Source organism: Peromyscus leucopus, chromosome 13 (genome assembly GCF_004664715.2).
Source record: "Peromyscus leucopus breed LL Stock chromosome 13, UCI_PerLeu_2.1, whole genome shotgun sequence".
Lineage (NCBI taxonomy): Eukaryota > Metazoa > Chordata > Mammalia > Rodentia > Cricetidae > Peromyscus > Peromyscus leucopus.
Genome location: NC_051074.1, coordinates 34,404,685 through 34,427,269, shown reverse-complemented (window position 1 = coordinate 34,427,269; position 22,585 = coordinate 34,404,685). Strand labels below are relative to the sequence as shown.

Here is a 22,585-nt window from a genome sequence, read left to right as displayed (position 1 = left end):
TGTGGTTAAATCTTAAAACTGTCTGATTGTTTAGAAGACAGTTACAGTGAGGGCATTTAAAGGTTACACGATCGTTATCTGACTTGAGTATGATGGCCATGTTGGTCCAGACCACTCCTGGGCAGGAGGTAGCCTCAAACAGTAGTCTACAGCATGGCTTCTGAAGACTCACCGTTTGGCTGACAGCGGCAGCTGACATACACACACGGCACTCAAATGTTTGTTAGGCATAAGACTGAGGGGCTGACATGCTGATAACGTGCTTGCTGTACATACACCAAGAGCCCAGTCTGGATCAGCGGTGCGCTATAAAACATCCCCAGTGAGTGTGGGGCAGGGAGAAGGGGACTCCAGGCAGCAGACTGGGACCGGCAGATAACAGATCAGTTTAGAGGTATAGTTATCATCCTTATTGAGTTATATTTATCTCAGCCCTTTGGTTTTACAGTTGGTGATGTACATTGGTCAGGTGGCCAAGGACATCCTGAAGTGGCCCCGGCCCTCGTCCCCTCCTGTTGTGAAACTCGAAAAGAGAGTGGTTGCAGAATACGGAATGCCCTCCACCCACGCCATGGCAGCCACTGCTATATCCTTCACCCTCCTCATCTCTACCATGGATAGGTACCAGGTAAGGTGGGGCCCATTCCTGTTCCTCCAGCACTCACCTCTGGTTGTAGAATGAGGAAGAGAGGAGGCATCAGTTCAGAATTTCTCTTCGAGCTGCTTTGAGGGACATCAAGATTGATGTGGTAAAAATGAAGGGAGTCTGAAAGCTTCAGGGATGTTGATAATTTCTTCCTAAAGGGACCGTCTAATTTAGCACCCAGATCAGATTATGCCTCTGAGTGAGGATGGGCCCTGGAATGGGGAGCATGGTGTGAGCTGCCTGGCATCATCCTCCCCACGAACTGTTTACTTGAACTGTTGCCTAGACAGACTTGCGACAGACACAAAGCATTTACGATCCTCATAAGTGATCCTCCAGGGCAGAGATGATCCCACCAAATCCCTCTGCCAGACTCTCCTGGCCTGGGGCAGAAGAGAGTCGGGTACCCCAAATTACCTTCCAAGGATGACTCTGCCCCTGGTTAGGGACCAGTTATTAGGAATGATGCCCTTTTTTTTTTTAGAACCATATAAATGACAGGAGATTAATAAATGTTGAAACTAGAAGAATTTCATTTAATATCTGCTCAGATGATAATTATAGTAAGAACTTTTCAAAGTTATGTGATTGCTGCAAGGAAGATTTTTTTTTTCTGTTATTGGAGACATGTCACTTTAACTTAGAGTTTAATTTCATAAGTTGTACTCACTAGCTGTTGGAAGTTTTAGATCTCATCGAATCTGGTGGTCTTATAGTAAATGGTAACAGTGGGTCACCCTGCTCTGTACCCCACAGATGCCCAGCTGTTCCATATTCCAAGGTTCTTCATTCAGCTGGCGTGGTTGGAAGAGGTCAGGACTGGATCAGATCTCAGCTCTAATCTTCTTCCCAACCACGTGGGCATAGATCTGTTTCCTCAATGGGACAAAGACATCCAACTAGCTGTAACCACTATGTGGTGACCTGTTCAAATGCCATGCCAGGACCCAAAAGTATCTGGGGTCCCCAGAACTGTCTGAGTTCAAGCTGGCTTTTGAGCTGGGTTTCACGCACACTCTACTGCCCAGCAGGACACAGTAGGCCCAGGACCAACCCAGTATACAGTGTTCTTGGTATACAGCGAGGTCTGTGAATATGCTGTCATTTAGGACAAAGATCAAGGACAGACCATCATAGTAGCAGGAGTGTGTATGGCCTTGGAGGGTTTTCACATCCTGATGGATGGGAGATACAGGGCAGATGAGAGATTTCATCTTTAATGGCATGCCTGAGTGACCTCAGTCCACTGGGGTGCTCCTCCTAACATTTACACCACCAAAGTTTACATCAAATGGTCCAAGACTACAATGACCAAACATTCACCTGGTGGGGCATTTTATGTTGATACCAAAGTACATTCCTAGGTTCCAACTTGAATGCCATTCTAACCCACTGTGAGGAGAAGCTGGCTTCAGGAAGAGAGCAATCACCATTTAAACCCTCACTTCAAAATATTCCAGTTCCCTTTGTTTCCATAAGTACAAACATAAGTTCGTTCTGACATGGCCTCTGGTCATCGAGGCCATCTTGCCTACAAGTCCGAATGCCCCTTGAAAGTTATCCAATTCAAAGTTCTTTCTGGCTTCCATGATGTGGTAGTCACCCTAAGGCCTCAAGTGTGATTTCTCTCCTGTTAGCTTTTCATGATAAACACACTCAGCTACTTGGGTTTATTTACTTGCTAATAGCTCTAAATGTGGATTTACTTATTTATTTGTGCAGTCAAGCTAACATCTGAAGGCATAAACTTATTCACTTTAAATACTTGCTGATGCAAATCTGAGACTAAGTCAATGAAAAGTCTTTAAAGAGAAGCTGAGGAGACTTCAGGAGGATCAGATGTTTAAGGCCAGTCTGGACTACATAGTAAGATCTTGTCTCAAAAAAAAATATATATATATATGGATGTTTTCAACCAAGTATTACTAGACTCAGTATTACCTAGGAAAGAACAGAAAATAATGGCTCCTGGTGGAGCCAGGCTTCCTGATAATGCCTTCCTGAGCCACTGGCTGTGTGACTTTGTGCCTATTTCTCTGGCTCCTATTGTGAGGGCCAAATGTCATGACTGACAGGAAAGCATCCTGAGGTCAAGTTCAGTGTGGCCATGACTCACCCTCATGGCCATCATATCAGGCATTACCATTTGTACAACAGGCCTGACATGGAACCTACATCCTAGGGTCATGTGGAGACCTAACGACTGGGTGGATCAGTGCCGTGTCTGCTCTGTCAGATGCTGGTGTATCTGTTCATATTGCTACGGAAGAGCATGTTAGTAATCAAAGCAGGTACATTGTATGTCTATGACCTGGCTATAACAGCATCTGTGTTCCTTACGTGACTCAGCCTTAGCCAGACTCCGTCAGCTACTCTTCCTGCCCCTGCAGACGCTGAATTCAGCAGATGCTAGACAAATGCTGTGACATCTGTATGTCCATTCTTCAGCCTGTTGTTCCTGGGGCTTCTCAGAAGGAACAGTTATCTGTTGGGACTTCACACTATATAACGACAGCCATATACCTTACTTCCTAGTCAAGCTGTTTATTTCTCAGGTTCTGATTTAAAGCAACCTGGTAAAGACTCTGTGAGGTGCCTACATGTTCAGCGACTTTCCCCAGTTGGTTGTGGGTGGCGTTGGTCCTGCCAGGATATTTCCAAGACTATCTGGGTCCCCAGGAGACCTCGCTATATTCAGGTTTGTCAGGATACTTGGATGGGAAGGGGGTTGATGACCTTCATTGTTCATAAGATCAGGAGTGATGGTAAAAGAAGTAAACCTTTGAAAGGCTCCAGCCTGCACTTGCCCATGGCTGTCTATAACCACACCCTGACTCCATTCAAGATGACTTATCTCTGCCAAACTTCAGCAAGCCGTGTTAGATGGGAATGTGGAACACCACTGTATCCTTGTCTAAGTACCATTTACAATGGAGCATCAATAGATGTGTCCAAGGTGCACCTCTCCCTGTGGGTCCTACTCTCCGTGTCCCCCGAGGAAGTCCTTTGTCATGCCCCAGGCTGCCCTCCTTAGGAAGCCTGAAGTATAAGGAGCATTCTATGTGGCCATAAGGTTTGGTCCTCAGGATGTAGGTGGTAACCCAGATTCAATAAATATTTTATAAATGGTTAAAGAAATATGTAAAAGAAAAGTTATCCATTACACTCAAACTGCGAGCCCAGTTCTTCTGTATATTACTTACATGTTTATATGTTGGGAAGCTTTTCCCCAGAACTGTATTTCTAGGCATTTTCTCCTTACCTGGCCTGATTTGAAAATGTTTTCAGATGATTAGATTGCTGGGTTAGGGAAGATAAGATTCAGATTCACAACCATGTACAATGAATCCCATTCCCAGCTGTGACATCAAATCAGTTAAGTCTAACCTGAGTCTTGGCTACTCAGGAGGGCCAGATGAGAAAATCCCAAGTTCAAGCACAGCCACCAGTGACTTAGAGACTGCCTCACGGCAAAAAATCAAATAGAAGGGGGCTAGTGGTAGAATGCCTACTTAGCTCTAAATCCAATCCCTAATAAAATAACACACACACACACACACACACACACACACACACACACACACACAGGAGGCGGGGCATTCATCTGAATATGATCTAATATCCTTCTTTTCTCTCCTCTTCTGCAGTACCCTTTTGCTTTGGGCCTGGCAATGGCTGTCGTGTTCTCTACGTTGGTGTGTCTCAGCAGACTCTACACTGGAATGCACACGGTCCTGGTAAGGCTGTGGGGCAGGCCTCGGGACTGAACAGCATTGGTCCGAGTGTCTCTGTGTGCCTTAAGCTGCTTGCTTCAGCTTGGTTCATGGGTGTCTCTCAGGAATCTGAGGCAGGAGAATCACAAGGTCTATGCAACAGAAGAATGTTATCTCAGGGTAAAAAGCAAAAAGAAGGCTGGAGATTGCAGCGTCCTATAGGGCTTGTGAGATGAGGCAATGAGGAAATAAAGATGTCCCTAGAGAAAGCTGGGATCCCATGAGCTGTGCTCACCCTGATGGAAGGCACTTACTACACTCAGAGCACTTATCACATATCCCACAAGGAGGAGGAATTAGTCTCCGTGGAGGTCTCTGTAGGGGAACCGGTTCATGGAGTGGGGGTGGGGGTGGGGGTGCAGTTTCATTGTCAACATCAGAGGAAAGCTTTGCTGTTTCCATGGGGTCCTTGACTTGGCCATACCAATGTCCACAACACACATTCACCCAGGACTTCCCTGGCTCCTTACATATTCACTCAGGACTTCCTCTTCTCCCCATGAGAGCTATGGCTAAGTGACAGATCCCTTGTCTTCTGTGCTCAAGGCTCTTGGTTCAGTTCCTAGAACTGCAAACTCAATCACTCCATCAAGGAAAGTCTCAGAAAGAGGGGAGGGGAGGGAGGGAAGAGGAGGGAGGGGGAAGGGGACTAGCAAAGGAAGTATTAAGATAAAGCCATGCCGATGGTGGTGGCACACGCCTGTAATCCCAGCACTCGGGAGGCAGAGCCAGGCGGATCTCTGTGAGTTCGAGGCCAGCCTGGTCTACTGAGCGAGTTCCAGGAAGGGCGCAAAGCTACACAGAGAAACCCTGTCTCGGAAAAAAAAAAAAAAAAAAAAAGATAAAGCCACACTTGGCAGGACACACCTAGAATCTTAGTACTTGGGAGATGGAGGCACGTGCTTGAGGTTAGCCATACATACATAGTTCCAGGCAGGCCTGGGGGTACATGAGATTCCGGTTTAAAACAACAGAATGTATTAAAATAATGCCACCAGGGTGAAATGCATTAGGTACTGGAAGTGGTGACTGTGACAATATCTTACTGAAACAACTCAAGGGAGAAAATGTTTCTGCTGGTCTGTGATTTGAAAGAGTACACCACTCCATTGTAGCAGGGGAGACATGGTGGCGTGCATGGAGGCAGGAGTGTGTGGATGGGACCCCTCCACCTCACCCCACCCCACCCCAGCATACCAGGAGTCAGAGAGGCTGGGCAAGAAGCAGGCTCAGGCTACCACCCTTATGGCTCTCTCCTCAGCGTCTTCTAAGAGGTTCCCCAACTTCAGAAGGTGGCACCACTAGCTGGAGACTCGGTGTGTAAGCACATGAGCCTGGGGTGGGTGGTCCATACCCAGGCCATCATAAGGAGCTAGCTTCAGACATTGAAGACGGTCTAAGACCAGCCAGAACTCAGGCAGTTTCTTATCAGGCTGGTTCACCACTGATACAGTAACCAGGGCAGAGCTGAGAGACGTCTCATTGGTTCCACATAGGTCCTCACACAGTTGATCTGAGATACAAGGGTCTCTGTTGTCCTCTGCTAGTCAGAAGGGCTGAAGCCACAGCTTCCCTTCTTTTTATAGCTTTCTAGGCTAGAGACGGTGGTAAATCAGAGTTACATAGGCATTGAGAAGTTGTCCCACCCCGCTACCATATTGCAAATTTTCCCCCTGCAGGGTTGCCACAGGTAGTACGGTAAAAAGTCCTTGAGTATCCAGGGCTCAATGCCTCATCCAGCCATGGAGCTGCAGAGCACAGAGCACAGTCAGGGTTTGCTACAGAGGCGCCGTTTCTCATTCCACTTTGTGCAAGAACGACGCCTTTAAAAACAAGCGGGCCTTTGATTATTGTGTTCATCTCAACTGTGAACCTGCAAGGCGACATTCGCAAAAGGCCTTGTCAAGGAAGGCCATCTTCCCGGGGCCTTCTTGAGTTTCTCCCTGGTGCCGGGAGTGGGTTATCATGTAACAGTGGAAGGATGGGTCATCGTGGCAGAATGTCAATGAGGACAACTGGAGGCATCAGATGAGGCAGGGGAGGGAGGCATACAACTAAGTGGGTAGGAGGCTGGGATGAGTCTGCTGTGGTGAAATGCTCGCCTAGCCCGTGCAAGCCCTTGTTTCCATCACCAGCACTGAACAAACCTGGGTGGGGTGGTGCACAGCTGTGATCCCAGCACTTGGAAGGTAGAGGCGGAAGGATCACAAGTTCAAGGTCGCCTTCAGTTATATAGCAAGTTGGGAGGACACCCTAGGCCGCAAGCGACCATTTTAATGCAGTATTTTTCCAAATTAAAATCAACGCAGACATTTCCACAGTAAACAAAATGAAGCAGAAATGAAGACATCTGCCATATGTTTTCCCAGGTATACCCCAGCTAATCCAGCCCCCAGGCAGTTTACTGTTTGAGTGAAAGGGAGCCCAGATGTGAGAAATACCAAAGACGCTGTGAAGAGTCAGTGTTACTCTGCTACCAAGACACCATTGCTGCTTCTCCGTCCTAGCGCACCCTGCTTGCACCCTGCTGCATCTGCTCGCTTCTGGGATGGCGGGGAGGGGAGGCGAGCATTCTCAATTCGCCACACCACTTCTCCACATGACAAAGACGTTCCCTGCAAATCCCTTCCTAGACCTCAGTGTGGTGCTACCCAGGACTCTCCTGGGTGTTCTGGCATTTCTTTTATCTAGTGCTACTTTTTAATTTCCATAGGCTTCCATTTTGAAGGGAAAAAAAATATAAAATCGATCTCAGGTTAAAATTAAAACCAAAGAAAACACAGGAATGTGGAGCTCCAGACACACAGAGAGGAAAAAACACACAAATCCACTCCAGTGAAACTCAGTTACATTCTTTTCTCTCTTCTTTTTAAGTGGCTTTTGGAGATGGAGAAGCAGATACTTGCGGGGAGATTGATTGGGCCTCTTATTTGGATGCAAGGATGGGCGGTAGCCATTCCTTGGGAAGGATGAGAATAGAGTGAGGGAGCAAGGCATCTCCTCACCTCCCTTGGCCTTGTTCCTCTCCTGGAGCCCACCGGCTTTCTCACACTTGCAGTTCTGTCTCATGAAGATCTTGCACCCCCACGTTGACTCGGGCCCAGAGTACACATCAGGCTGCAGAATTAGAGCTGGCTCAGGAGGCCATGAGTCACGACATCCTGGCAGCGAAGGGGATCGCTGTTTGCGGTGTGGGATGGTGGGAAATTATAGGTTCCTGTAGCTCTTTATTCAGCAGCAACTCGATAATTCTGATGGGCGTCAGGCTTGGAACAAGATCTAGGGATCTCGAGGGGTGCAAACCCACCCACTCTCCTGGGTCTCTGAGTCTACTGAAGGAGGCAGATGTGCGCGCCGGAGATAACTTGGCTATAATTAGCAAGGCCCAGCTGGCAGGAGCCAACTGAGATAATGTGGTCTCTTCCCAGGACCCCTCAAAACAGTCTGCAGGAAGCAACACCAACGGTATCCCCACTCCTGCTGCCAATCCCACTGCTCCAATCCCATGGAAATCCTTTTCCCTTATTCTTCCACAGTTTCATACACATGGATAATACGTTTTAGTTGTTTTCGCCTCTGTCACTCCCGCCAACTGAAACCCTTCTTGTCCCCAGGAAGTCTCCTCTTACTTTCACGTCCTCTTTATGTGTGGCTCTCTGAATCTAATTAGCTGGAAGGTTATCTGCTGGAGCCCTGGACAACTGATCAGTGGTTACACCACTGAAGAAACTGATCTCTGCTCCACCAGCAACCATTAACAGTCGGTAATCCCTCGGGAGGCGTGGTGCCTCCTGGGCCGCTCCATTATCCCATGGAAATCTTAAAAATACCTCTGGACATATCTACAGATATGTAGCTATGTAGATACCCACAGCCATAGCAGCATTAGTCACGATAGCAAAAGACAAAAAAAGAAGGAGGAGGAGGAGGAGAAGAAGAAAAGAAGAAGAAGCAATCCATGTCCACTGGTAAATGAATAGATAAATAAAATGTATATACTCCCAGTAGAATATTATTCAGCTTCAAGTGAGCAGGAAAGTGTGATGCATGCGGCATCCTAAGTACCAAAGGTATCATGTTAAGTGAAATAAGCAAGTAACAGAAGGACAAATGTTGTGTGATTCCACTTACCTGGAGAGCTTTGAGTAGTCGTTTTAAGAGGCAGGAGGTCCACTCTAGTTGTTGCTGGAGCTGAGTAGGAGGGTATAGAAATTATTTCCTGAGCATAGAAGATCAATTTTGGCCTAGAAAAAAGTTCTGAAGATGCATGCTGGGGGTAGTTGCACGGCAGTGTCGTGCTTGACACCACTTTACAGTGGTGAAGACCGTGAAATTTATATGATGCTTGTCTGTAGTAACATTGTTACCACAATTTCCTGATTTCCTCCAGGGGCTGGGAAGATGGCTGGGTGGGTAAAAATGCTGGCCACACAAGCATGAGGACCTGCAAAGCCCTAGAACCTATGTAAAACCTGATGGAGCAATCCCAGAATTCCTATGGGGAAGTGGGAGAGAGGTGGAGAATCCCTGGAATCTCACAGACCAGCTAGCCTGGTGTAAGTTGCAAAAAACAAAACAAAACAAAAACAAACTAGCAACTCTGTCTCAAACAAGGTGAAAGCAAGGACTGATACCCCAGGTTGTCTTCTGACCGTCTCAAGAGTGCCATGGTATTCATAGGTGTACCCTCATTCACACATATGAATACACACACACACACACACACACCATACACACACACACACACACACACACACACACACACACACACACATCTTGCTCAGAACATGGGTCCTGAGCTACACCAGCAGCTCCCTGGTTGATTTTAATTTAGGGTGGAGAAGGATGATCACATCTGGTGTGGGGTGGACACGCATCTGAACAGGATCAGTAGTAAGAGGAAGGGGAGGTGGAGACAGCTGCAATGCTCAGGGCATATGAATGTGTCATTGAGGTGGCTCATGATTTCCATTAATGGCCACTGGCACATAATGGGAAGAGTGGTTTCCCCTGCAGGGCTGCCTGTCAGGTATGAACGCCTGGTTGTCCAGGACAAGGTTTTCTTAACAAGCCCCAGTTCGACTCCTGGGCAGACCCACATAAAACACGGAGAGCTGTAGATCTGCTTAGCTATGGCGCCATCCTTGCCAAACCAGCTCTGGCTCTGTCTCAGCGAAGGACCTCCCTATGACCAACATACCCACAAAAGAAATATGGGCACAACCCTAGCCCTTCCCTCTCACACCTCTGACATCCAAGTAGTCACCGGGATGAGTTGATTCTGACTCCTAACTATGTCCTCACCTCACTAGCAGGATATTGTTTATGATTACCTGTTCCATGCACAGAGAAGTTGCTCTCTGCTGCGGGGTGTGCACAGTGGCATAACTCCATCTAGGTTGGGCAGTACATGATGCCTTCAGGGGCCTTTGGAGATGTCAGCACTGTTAGACCAAACATGGAAACAAAGCACAGGGCCACCGCTGACATCCTTGACTGGTTGATGATGCCATGTCCAGGGTCATCCTACCTCCAGGTTCACCATTCAAGATAAAACAACAAATCAGGGTTCCTTCTTGCTTAAGGCAGTTTGTATTGAGCCTTACATTTCCCATTTGCTGCAGTGAAAAGCATTTGAAAGGATACAGTGACTTGCAGAATCTTTTTTTTGTCCCCCTTGGTGTTTAATTTCATGTTCTCTTGGTTTGAAGAATAAACCAGTTCTAGTCAGTTGGAGGCAAGGGAGGAAGGGAAAGAAGAGGAGAGAAGAGGGGAGGGGAGGAAGGGGAGAGAGGAGAGGAAATGCCTTGAAGTGATTGGAGTAGTTCATGGACAACTGGTTCCCACCGCTGAACATCAAGGACCAGAAGCAGGTGGCTGTGAGGAGGCTAGCTCTCCCTGTTGGTATAGCCTATCTCCCAACAGCTCTTGCGTCAAAACTTGGACGTATGTATGTGAGACTTTGGTGGGACCTGACATTTGGCTCTGGGAGGGGCCCAAATACAAGGATGGAATCTTGGGAGCCATCCCTGTGGGCTGCAAAGCAGTGCCCTGAGAACAGAGACTGGAATGAACCCAGTGAGATCAGACATCAACTGGTCACCATCTACCTGGTCAGGAATGCAAATAGCAGATACTTGTTCAACCCACTTTAAGCCTGAAGGAAAATGCATTGGCTTTTGTAACCATGATAAAAAAGCACTAGTGGCCATTGGGAGAGAAAGGCTGATGTCTGGACCTTTCAAAAGCTCCTTCTTCCCTGCCCCCCCCTCCTCCAGTTCATCTCTGCAAAGGTGATTCATGCTGTCTGGCTGTTCTTTAACCTGAAGCCAGAGCTTAAGAACTCTGGGCATAGATTGCCTCACTTCTCTCTGAAAGGATGCCCGTGATGAGAGTTTCAGAAAACATCTTATTGGATGATGACTCCCTCTGCTGCATCATCAGGCCAAGGGCTCTCTGGGACTAGGCCAGCTGGCTCAGGAGCCAGCCTGCTTAGTGAGAACTAGAACTGGCAGTAGGTTCAGGGTTTGAGCCGTCATGCCTAAGCAGGGGCAGTTCTCCCAAATAAAGCGCTCTCAGTTATCAGAAGAAGATCTCAAAGTCCAGTGCGGCATTTTTCCGGCTCTGTCAAAGGCTCAAAAAAACAGACAGGGCACTGTGTCTGTACTCGTGTGGAAGGCTGGCCACACTATATTATTTGTGATATCCTGACTGATGCAACTACAGAGGACCAGTTCTAAATCCACTGAGTGATGAAGCAACATCCCAATGTATTAACAGGAAAATTAGCCTGATGTTTTTTGTCGGTAGATCAGCAAACATGGGAACTGTGAGCAAATGGCAGACAGTCCCTTATTTTGTCTTGGACAAGCCAAAATGCTGCTGTGTTTTTATTGTCTCATCTGTGGGTTAATTATTTAGATATTAGGTTTTATTTGCTGACTTCTCTCCACCCACCCACCCCCAAGTAATGTTTTAGTCTTGTTTGGAGTTGGAGGATGTTGAAAAGGATTGTCAAGTATTAAATTATCTGCAGATCATAGGAGCTGGGTTCTGGCTCTGGTCGACAATATTCTGGGTGTGTTTTTCAAGTTGTCAGAAACCACTTAGAAGAAGGAAAGAACTGCCTTTAAAGTCCCTCCTTTAATACAAGGAAAGACCCAATGACAACATAAATCACATCTCCTCAAGCCCAGCTTTCTCTTATACCATTAGGTAAGTCTGTTTCTGAGATAAAGAGGGACTTGGGTTGCGTGTCCCAGCCTCTGTCACCATGTTATTTATTAGGTCTGTTTTGTCTCTTTACCCTGGGCACAAATATTTTTATCCTTTTGTAAAAATAGAGAATTATTTCTGGTTTCAAAAGTAGTCAGTGTTCATGGTACTTCAACCTCTGTTGTTTATAAAGTTTTGGGTTGTTTTCTTCTTTTGTTAAGACAAAAAAGATCATTATTATTCAGTAACCAGAAGTCCAGACAGCCATTGTTGGGGGTGATAAGGTAAACTGAGCCATTTTATCGGAGAAACAGAAGTTAGGGCTTAGCAAGAATTGTTTGTAGTGTACAATACCAATAGCAAACATAGACAACTTAATTTCTTTTTACTTTGTTTTTTCAATACTGACCCCAAAGTCACAATTGTGGCACTGTTCTCTGTTCTATAGACGTGGATGAGCAGGGTCCCGGAAGTTCCTTGATTCTAGAAAAAAGCTGGGCAAGAGCCCAGTGTAGAAGGCTGGGAGAAGGACTCCCAGACCTCATGACTGGACGATGGCTGGGCTCCCATTAGAACTGGTCTAAGGATGCTGAGTCAAACCTCCGAGGTAACTATTGGGAAGCATGTAGTTCATGGCCATGAGAGGGCCACAGGTGCCTCCTAAACCCTGTATTAACTGTAGGTCATACTGAAAACATTTCTAGTTTCCCCCAAATAAAATGTAAAAGGCCACCTTCAGGGACAGAGCACGGATTGGGACCTAGCATTTCTGCATGGTGCATCTGATAGTTAGGCGAGTCCTAGTTACTGGGAAAAGAAGAAGGAGGGACGGGCTGAGCTTTCCACAGAAGCAGGCTTCCAAGTGTGGTTTTTTTTTTTTTTTTCTTTTTTTGGGCACGCCCTTTGGGATTGTGAAATGTGTTGCAGATTCACTGGAGGGTGGGGCTTGTCTTAAGCCCATGGCCTCTCCAATGGAAACAGCATGGTCCATCCTTGAATTTTGTAAAGTTAGCTTTTTTCAAAACTTAATTTGACTTTTCCTTTATCAGCATAATTGAAATTAAGAAGGACCTTCCACCTGAAAGTGCACTGTAATCATTGCTTCTTTGGTCACATGGGGGGGGGGCATAAAATGATGAAATCCAAGGCTGGGTGCAGTTCTTCAGCTAACTTCTGAAACCTGAAAATAAGGCCCATTTCTAGGTCCCATCAGATCTAAAAGCAAACTCTCTTTTTTGTCTTCTGAGGCAGTGGCTCACCATTCTTCTGCCTCGACCTGAGCCCCAAAAGTACTGGCACTCCAGGTTTTGGCCACCATGTCCATCTTGAGGACAAATGTCAATACAGTATCCACCATTTCAGAGGTCAGATATTCCTTTGGAGAGTCTCGAATGGCTTGAGGCTTTTAAAAAACTATTGTTTTTTTTGTTTTGTTTTGTTTTGTTTTTTTTTACTATGTTTAATATGTGTTGGGGAGGCAGTTTGTGCATACGAAGGGTGCCAAAGTCAATGGATTCCCTGACGCTGGAGTGATAGGTAGTTATAAGTCACCAGACATGGGCGCTGGGAACCAAACTTGGGTCCTGGGAAAGAGGAGTACAGACTCTTAACTGCTGAGTGACCTCTCAGTCCCACTGTGTGTGTATACATGCATGTGTGCGTGCCACATGTGTGCAGATGCCCCCAGAGGCCAGAAGAAGGTCTTGTATCTCTTGGAGCTAGAGTTATAAGCGGTTCTGAGCCGCCCAACATGAGTCCTGGGAACCCAACTTGGGTCTTTTCAAAGAGCAGCAAGTTCTCCTAACTGTTGAGCCATCTCTCCAACCCCTCAAATGTTAAAGGTCAGAAGTTCAGCGTCATGAAGGTAGAAACACAGTACGTCAAGAGTAAGGTTCTAGCCAGGTGTGGTGGCACATGCCTTCAATCCCAGCACTCCAGAGGCAGAGGTAGGTGGATCTCTGTGAATTAGAGGCCAGCCAAGGCTACATAGTGAGACTGTGTCTCAACAGGGGGTGGGGGGAGACTGAGACTCTTTTCTCTGCCTCAGCAGGAAGCTTCCCATGTTCTTCATGACACCTCAAAGCCACCCGGAAAATGGATTAATGTAAAGATCCACGAAGCAAAGGCTAGCTTACCAGTCACCAGGAACAGACAGCTCCCTCAAAATAAATTTAAATATTCAATGACTATTGTAACTTCATTTGCATTTTCAGGGATGTTTTAGAAGTAATAACAGAGGGGCTAGAGAGATGGCCCAGGAGTTAAGGGCCACTGAGGATCTGAGTCCACGCTGAATGTGCATCTTGTTAGGAGAAGTACAAACTGGTGTAAGTGTGTGCTTGGATATAGTCAGTCTGTTTGGCCCCTCAGGCTGTGAGTCCTTAGAGGAAAACAGTCCTATTTTCCTTACTTTCCCATGCCATCGCCTCCCACCCCAGTTCCCAGCAGGATCCCGGGCTCCCAGTAATGTCCACTGGGTTGTCACCAGTATTAACAGATTACCATCTGTTAATCTCATTTCCCCCCCTCCTACTTCTTTGCAGTTTATTGAGTGAGACTGTAAAAGATTCAGCTATGGGTCTGAGTTCATCTGATCACAGACTACTTTTTTTTTTCCCAGCATTATTCTGCTTTGCTTGTGAGAAAAAATCTTTATCCTATAAAAATATGAAATAGGCAGTGCCGTACAATAGCAAATACTGTGTCAGCATGGATGCTTGGGTCTATGCCTCTAAATCTGTAAGAGTAGAGGGTGGCAGGCTTAGTGACCTTGGAGTGATGTGTACAAATTTATCTCCAAACTAGTATCATGTGAATTTCTGCTATATGGGAGTTCAATTCATTCTCATCTCATCCTCATCCTCTCTCTCTCTCTCTGAACACAGAGAACAAGGGAGAGCATCAATGTTCTGCTCTATTGATCTCTATCTCATACCCTTAAGACAGAGTCCTAACTGCACCCGGAGCTGGGTGGAGCAAGCCCCCAGTGATCCTCCAGTCTCCACCCCCGCCCCCAGCACTGGGGTTGTAGGAATGCATGGCCATGCTTAGCTTTTTACATGGGAGCTGGGGTCTTCACTCAGGCTCTTGTGCTAAGATAACACCCACTTTACCCACTGAGCCAGCTCCCCAAAACCAGCTCTTAGGAGGGAAGGACACCTCACAAGAGGTCCTCAGGACATGCTGGGCAAATCTCATTTAATCAGTGCGATGACAGAGCAGTCAGAAATGGAGAAGGAAGTCTGTGTTTTCTCCTGAACTTAAAAATGCCATGACTACAGACCCTGCTACTTGGTCCTTGGATGAGAGTATGTAAGCAATACTAGCGATTAAAGAGAAGGTTAGTGTAACATACATAGGATAAGGGACATGGAATCTAACCCTAGGACCATCCCTTTTGTGGTTCAGATAAGAAAAAGAAAATTATAAAACATTTTATGGATGTATCATATAAAGGAGCCAAATTATATTTGCAAAGTTCAGGGAACTTCTAGCGAGGAGAGCATACTTTGCTGCATGTAAACACAACCAGCATCATCTGCATCTCCCTAGAGGTACCACTCCCCAGATCACCAGCACTGTCCATTTGTTTAACTGCCCATAACTAGGAGCATCTCAATGGTGTCTTTCAATCTCCCTTATGTCCCTCTTATTGCATGCAGCTTCGTGTTCATCAGCAGCATGTATTAGTAATGGGACTCTTGAGACCAGGTCTTGCTGTATTACCCAGCCTGGCTTCAAACTCTTAGCATCACTTGAGAGTTCACTAGAAATGCCATCTTAGGTCCCACCTGGACCCACATCATCGTAAGCCACATTCAAGAGCTTCCCTGGGGGGTTCTGTGCAAGGTGCAGTTTGGAAAGCGGTCCACACACATCCCCAGACAAGGCAGCCGCAATGCCAACTGCACACAACCTGCACAGGCCTGTTGGCCACTTACGTCACACGGAACCTGACTCTGCTCTGTTCTCCGGTTACTCTGACGCCCTGCTGCCCACCCAGGCTTGAGAAAGACCACTGAAGAGTTTGACAGTGTCTTTTGTGTCTCCCGGCAGATCGTCCTTCCTCAGACCTGCCATTCCTGTGAGCTCCTTAGCTGTTGTCAGAGATGATGTTAAAACCTGCCTGAAAACATGTCTGAGCTGCTATCATAACCCTACGGGCCTGCCAAGCCCTGCCATTCATCACAGCTCAACTGTTCATACACATGGGAATTCGGGGTGGGGAGGTTGGTGTGCCTCATGAAGAACGACTGCTCAGACTCGCTAGACTCTGTGGAGACAAGAGAAGCAAGTGATTTCCTAAATCTGGCTAGGTACGGGTAAAGTTTAGAAATGGACACTGTACCAGTATCCTTCTGTGGTAACATTTTATTTGTGTCCCCAATAAAGTTTATCTGAGGATCCGAGGAAAAAGCCAGCCACCATATTAAACATACAAGTCAGGCAATGATAGCACACACATTTAATCCTATGACCCGGGAGGCAAGGATCTGTCTGGATCTCTACGAGTTCAAGGCCACACTGGGAACAGAGCCAGGCGTGGTAGCACATGCCTTGAATTCCAACACTAGTTAACCATAAAGTTCTGGAGGTCTGTACAGACAGACAGGAAGTGACAGAACTGGGCAGAAAGAGGAAGTGATGTAGCTGGGTGGAGAGAGGAAGTAAAATGCCGAACGGAAAAGCATATAGGTGTGGGTATACCAGAAGTAGCTCTCTTTGGCAGAGGGTCTCCAAGTGGTAAGAATGTGGCTGGCTTCTTTCTGCTTTTCTGATCTTTCAGCTTTTCACCCCAATATCTAGCTCTGGGTTTTTTATTAGTAAGACCATCATCATCCTCCAATCTTCCTAGATAATACTGATATCATACAAAGCTATAATAATACCAGATTATATAATTATCTTAGGAACTATAATGCCTGCCTTACTTTTAAGTGTCCTAGAACCATTTAATGAAGACATACAGGGGTTGGAGAGATGACCCGTGGGGTACCTGCTATACAAGTATGGGGACCTAAGTTTGCATCCCTGGTACCTACATAAGAGCCAGGAGCAGAAGCCCATGCCTGTGACCCCAGGGCTGATGAGGCAGAGAGAGCAGGTCGAGTGGCCAGCTGGTCTAGCTAAAGCACAAGGTTGGGTCAGTGAGATACCCTGGGCTAAAATGAAAGTGAGAGGCCTGGAGACATGGTGGCCCAGTCAAGAGTGAATACTGCTCTTGCAGAGGACCAGGGGCGGGTTCCCAGCATCCATGGTGGCTGGTCCACAAGCACCTGTAATGCCAGCTTCATGAACCCAACACCCTCTCCTGGTTTCTGTGGGCACCCACACGCACACACATACACACAGACACACAAATAAGTGATAAAAACAGATAATATATAAGGAAAATAGATTCAAGTACATTCTTTAGCACAGGACACATAATCATCACAGATAGTTTTACTTACAAATATTTATCTGCTTAATAGAACATCTTTTTTTAAACCTTTCCAAATTACACGTCTTCCGAATACAAAATTAACATGGGCCGATGTTTTTTTTTTTTAACATTTATTTTTATTTTATGTGTAGACATATTGGTTTGCATATATGTACGTGCACCATGCATGTGCCTGGTGCCGCGGAAGAGGGTATCAGGTCCCCTGAAACCAGAGTTGCAGATGGTTGTGAGCCACCATGTGGGTCCTGGGATCTGAACCTGGGTCCTCCGCAAGACCAGCCAGTGCTCTGAATGGCTGAGCCATCTTACCAGCCCTAGCTCAAAGATTTTATTCAATTCACTGAATAGTGACTGTGCCAGTAAGTTTTAATGAAGGAATAACTAGATCTCCTCAGAAGTATAATAAGGAAGTACATTAAGTCTGCTGGGCCAAAAATAGGGTCTACATCCTATAAGGAAATGGGTTCTACATCCTATAGATTAGACCTTCCTGTGTGACCATTGGAAAGAAATACTTTTGAACTTAGGCATTCACTTTTCTTCCCCCCCAAACAAATGGGAATGACATACCACACAGGTTCCTGAAATCACTGATATGCATATTCATGAGCCCTGTGGCCTCCTGCCCGCTGAGGCAGCTATGGAGGCCTGTCTTCATTATTCCGAGCAATCAAATTAAACCTTTGCCAGCACAGGAAAGCATATTCCGAGATGTTCAGAGGGAAACACTGACAGATTCATAGCAGTTACTCTCCAGACAAAGGCCAGGTCTGGCTTATTCCCTGTCAGTGTAGAGGCTTTCAAAGCCTTCATCCCATCTTGGCTTTGTCTGGGTTCCTGGCTTCAGCCCACTCAGTGAGGCCGCCTTCCAGGGCAGAGCAGGCCCTTCGCATTCTCAGCAGGGGACCTGGCAGAGCAGGGAGATGCTAGAGTCAGAGTTCCCCAGCCTAAATGCCTAAATAGTCCAGGGACCTGAAAGCATTCTTTGCAAACAAATGAGCCAAGGGCTGGCTCTGCCCCTCTTTCCAGGCAGATAACATTGGGCAGCACCAGCCGCTCAGTAGTGTTCTTCAGGGGACATGTTGGGAAATAGGATGACATTTTTTTCCCAGCACACCACACACGGGAAAGGGATGGAGGGTCAGAATTCACAAATGTAGACGGTTCTTGAGGGGTAAGGGCACACTGTAGGAACTCCAGAGATGTTCACCAAAGAGTGAATGAGTCCTTGCTGTTAGGCTAAGGGTAAGAATGCACAATGCCGGTGTTAATAGCCTTCTTCACTATACTTTGTCCTGATGTTGCTTCTGATACTTGTCTTTTTATGTCTGGCTTATCTTGCTGAAAGCAGTGACATCTACTACCATCTATTGTCCTGAAATGACACGATTTCATTCTGCTTTTTGGCTGGATGAAACTGGTTTACACACACACACACACACACACACACACACACACACACACACAACATTTTCTTTATCCATTCACCTGTTGGCAGACACCTAGGCTGATTCCATAGCTTGGCTATTGTGATGAGTCTGAGGGCATTTTTATTAATATGAAAATACAAAGCTGGGCATAGTAATGCACACTGTCATGCCAGCACTCTGGAGGTCGAGGCAGGAGGATTAAGAGTTCAGAGTCATCTTTGGCAACATAGCAAGCTTCAGGAAACATTTTTCTATAAACAAACAAATAAATACTATTGCGATAGAAAAAAGAAAAAGGTATTAATTGCAGAAAATTCAGGAAAATATGGCAGTGAGTCAGTAAAGTGAAGACAGAAGTCATCTGTAATATTCCCACACAGGAAACCCACCCTCCATCATTTTCTTTCCTTCTGATATTTCATTCATGGCTATAAGTGTTTGTGTGCATGCATGTGTGCATACATATATATGTGTGTGTATATAGGTATGCATATGCTTTAGATTTTGTATTCTCTTCAATACATCTCACTAACTGTTAAAGTTGAAGCCATGGGAGGGAAATGAGACTTTCAAGAATGTGTCTTTTCACATGGAAAATGGTCTTCCTCTATTATTAATAAGGAAGCAGTGTTTACTCATCTCTGTAGTTGGAGTTTTCTCCAGTCCTACCCAGCCCCACAGACCCCACAACCGCTTATAAAATAATCACTCCGAAGCTCATATTAATTAAACTGTTCAGCCATTAGCTCAGGCCTACCACTGTCTAGCTCTTACACTTAAACTCAGCCCATTTCTGTTAATCTATATGTCACCACATGTTCTGTGGCTTTACCTGCTGCCTTTACATGCTGCTCTTTGGACAGCAGGCTGGCGTCTCCTCCTCTCAGCCTTCTACTTCCCAGAATTCTCCTCTCTCTTTGTCCCACCTATACTTCCTGCCTGGCTACTGGCCAGTCAGCATTTTATTTATCAATCAATCATCCACAGCACCTCTTATTTTTTGTGTGAGCCACAGATTCGTGCCTTTTCAGAGTCTGTGATGTGTGCCCCTTTCTTTATGCTAATTTTGCTTGCTTGTGTGTTTTCTGATTTTTCTTTATTGGATCATGTTACCTTTAGTCTTCGTTGTATGAGTGGAAATAACCCAGAAAGGACCAGCTTTAAGAGTAAACTAATCCTTCCCTCTTTCATTCCTTCCTGAGACCTAGTCTGATATATTTTAAGCTGTCACTGGACTCACTCTGTGACTGACGATGACCTTGAACTTTTGACCCTCCTGCCTTAGGTGCCCTGTTTTCTAGGATGACAGATGTATAGCACTATGTCCTAGGTTGATACTGTGCTGATGCTGTGTGGGAGCCCATTTTCAGGTTCCTCGTGGCTTTACCCAGCTGGTACTCATAGAGAGGATGATTGGACCACAAGCCTGAGTGCAGGTGTCTGAGATGGTCTGCACTTGGCTGTGCTGGGGGAGGAGGTCTTTTGCTCTACCCCTTAGCGTCTCTATAAATACCTTGGGCAGAGACAGTCAGGGCTTGTTGGAAAAGGTGCCAGGCCCTCTCGAGGCTATCCTGTATTTTCTGTTTATCTCCATAATCTAAATCCTTCTATCTAATATTTCCTGCTGCTTGAACTCAAGAAAACTCTGGGGAACTGTGGGGTTGGTGGGTAAATGCCCTGCAATGCTGGGGGTCTCTGCATGTTGGGCAAGCACCCCACCAACTAAGCTGTCTCTGCAGCACCCTGTGATGTGAACTTTTGTGAACAGTTTTATTCTGTTCATTTTCTTCAAACTTCTTGAGTAGAATCGATAGGTCTGCAGGTTTATATAATGTAGTATGCTCGGTAGTTTAATTATCTTCATCTCTGGAAGTATTTTTGAATTTTTTTGTTTTGGGTTTGGTTTTTGTTGTTGTTTAATGTTTTTTGTTTTTTTGTTTTTGTTTTTGTTTGGACTAGTGCTAGGGCCAGCCTGAGCTACAGAATGAGAAGACCCTGTCTCAAAAAAAAAAAAAAAAAAAAAAAAAAAAAAAAAAAAAAAAAAGAATACTTTTAGAAGTATTTAAAAAATAATTTTGTTATAAGAAATTTACAGTCCCCAACCTGGAACTGTCCCCTGTGGGATGGTCTGTATGTCAAATGCTCTGATTGGTCAATAAATAAAACACTGATTGGCCAGTGGCCAGGCAGGAAGTATACGTGGGACTAACAGAGAGGAGAATTGAGAGAACAGGAAGGTGGAGAGAGTCACTCCCAGCCACAGCCATGACAAGCAGCATGTGAAGATGCTGGTAAGCCACGAGCCACATGGCAAGGTATAGATTTATGGAAATGGATTAATTTACGATATAAGAACAGTTAGTTAGCTGGGCGGTGGTTGTGCACGCCTTTAATCCCAGCACTCGGGAGGCAGAGGCAGGCGGATCTCTGTGAGTTTGAGGCCAGCCTGGGCTACCAAGTGAGTTCCAGGAAAAGGCGCAAAGCTACACAGAGAAACCCTGTCTCGAAAAACCAAAAAAAAAAAAAAAAAAAAGAACAGTTAGCAAGAAGCCTGCCACAGCCATACAGTTTGTAAGCAATATAAGTCTCTGTGTTTACTTGGTTGGGTCTGAGCGCCTGTGGGACTGGCAGGTGACAGGGATTTGTCCTGACTGTGGGCAAGGCAGGAAAACTCTAGCAACAACTGTCACTAGTTATGGCTCAAGTATTTTTCTTACTAATACCTAAATATCTTTATTATAGCATCACCTTTGATGAAAATCCAAGTGTGTGCCTAGAAGGGAGGAGAAAAACTCCATCAGCCATGTTGGCTAAAATTAGTTTTGTCTGAAATGCTGGGGATGTGGACCAGAATAATGTAGTTTGGGTTGAGGATGAACACAGTTAGCTTGTAAAGGCTATTCCAACCAGATGTCAGGGACTTTGGTAATTGTAATTACAGAAGAAGACAGAAGGAAACAGGGTAAATTCTTAGTTCTACTTTGAAACAATGGGTAGCCAATACCCCAGACATTGTGGTATGAGAAAGCTATTGCCTCCTGACTCTGTAAGAGAATGTCTGGACACTAGTTCAGGAGCTTTGAGGAAGAACGCAAATAAGCAATCTTGGCTCAACCTTGACTTTCTGGCCCAAAGGAAAGTATCTATTCACAGCAAAGATAAAAATGGGAAAGTATATGAAGTATGGTTCTTTGGCTTCAGTTTAGGGAGGAGGGAAATCATCGCCACCTCTGGAGACACGTGACCGAGAGGCACAGCTCTAGAGCTCAGCCTTAGGCGCTTGCTCTAAGAACTTGACAGGGCGAGATGGCCTAAGCGCACTACTCACACAGTCAAAGCAGACTCCATCTGGACCTGTTGCCAGATGGACTGAATGTCGTCAGCAGAAAGCCGAGGCAGCTGTGCTCTGCCATTGTTAGTGACCCCGACAGCCCCGGGCCCATCTTGCCTTTTGAAACTCCTCAGAGCATTCTCCTCACCATGGCTGCATAGTATTCCACGGTGTGACTATCCCACAGTTCAGCGGAATGACGCTACTGGAGGGAGACTCGGTGAGCTATTTCCAGCAACACTGCCTTAAAGAACATGGCATCTCACTTCCGCTGTGGGCAGTTACAGCCCCGGGGCTAGGTCCCAGGGTGAGGCTGCTAGGTCGGACCATAAATGTGTCCTAGCCTTAGCTGTCCTGGAACTCGCTCTATAGACCAGGCTGGCTTTGAACTCACAGAGATCCACCTGCCTCTGCCTCCCAAGTGCTGGGATCAAAAGCGTGCACCATCACCCGCCCGGCTATAAATGTGTACTTTAAAAGCTACTACAAGTTCCTGCCCCAGAAAGCATGCAGCATTTTGCATGCAGGGGATGGGTGGAAGATAGCTTCATTAACAGATTTAAGTTTTCTTTCTTTTTTTTTTTTTTTTTGGTGTGTGTGTGTGTGTGTGTGTGTGTGTGTGTGTGTGTGTGTGTCTTTGGCTTTTCGAGACAGAGTTACTCTGCATAACCCTGGCTGTCTTGGATCTTGCTCTGTAGACCAGGCAGGACTCAAACTCACAGAGATCGCCTACCTCTGCCTCCC

General features: G+C 46.0%; 1 protein-coding gene across 1 annotated transcript in view; it reads left to right on the top strand.

Annotated features, from left to right (window-relative positions):
• Sgpp2 (sphingosine-1-phosphate phosphatase 2) overlaps positions 1-22,585 on the top strand; it is a 112,681-nt gene that overhangs the window by 85,046 nt on the left and 5,050 nt on the right. Inside the window, exons 3-4 of the mRNA XM_028889272.2 lie at positions 449-628; positions 4,294-4,383. Of these exons, the coding sequence (XP_028745105.1) occupies positions 449-628; positions 4,294-4,383 (270 nt within the window). The remainder of the gene's footprint in view (positions 1-448; positions 629-4,293; positions 4,384-22,585) is intronic.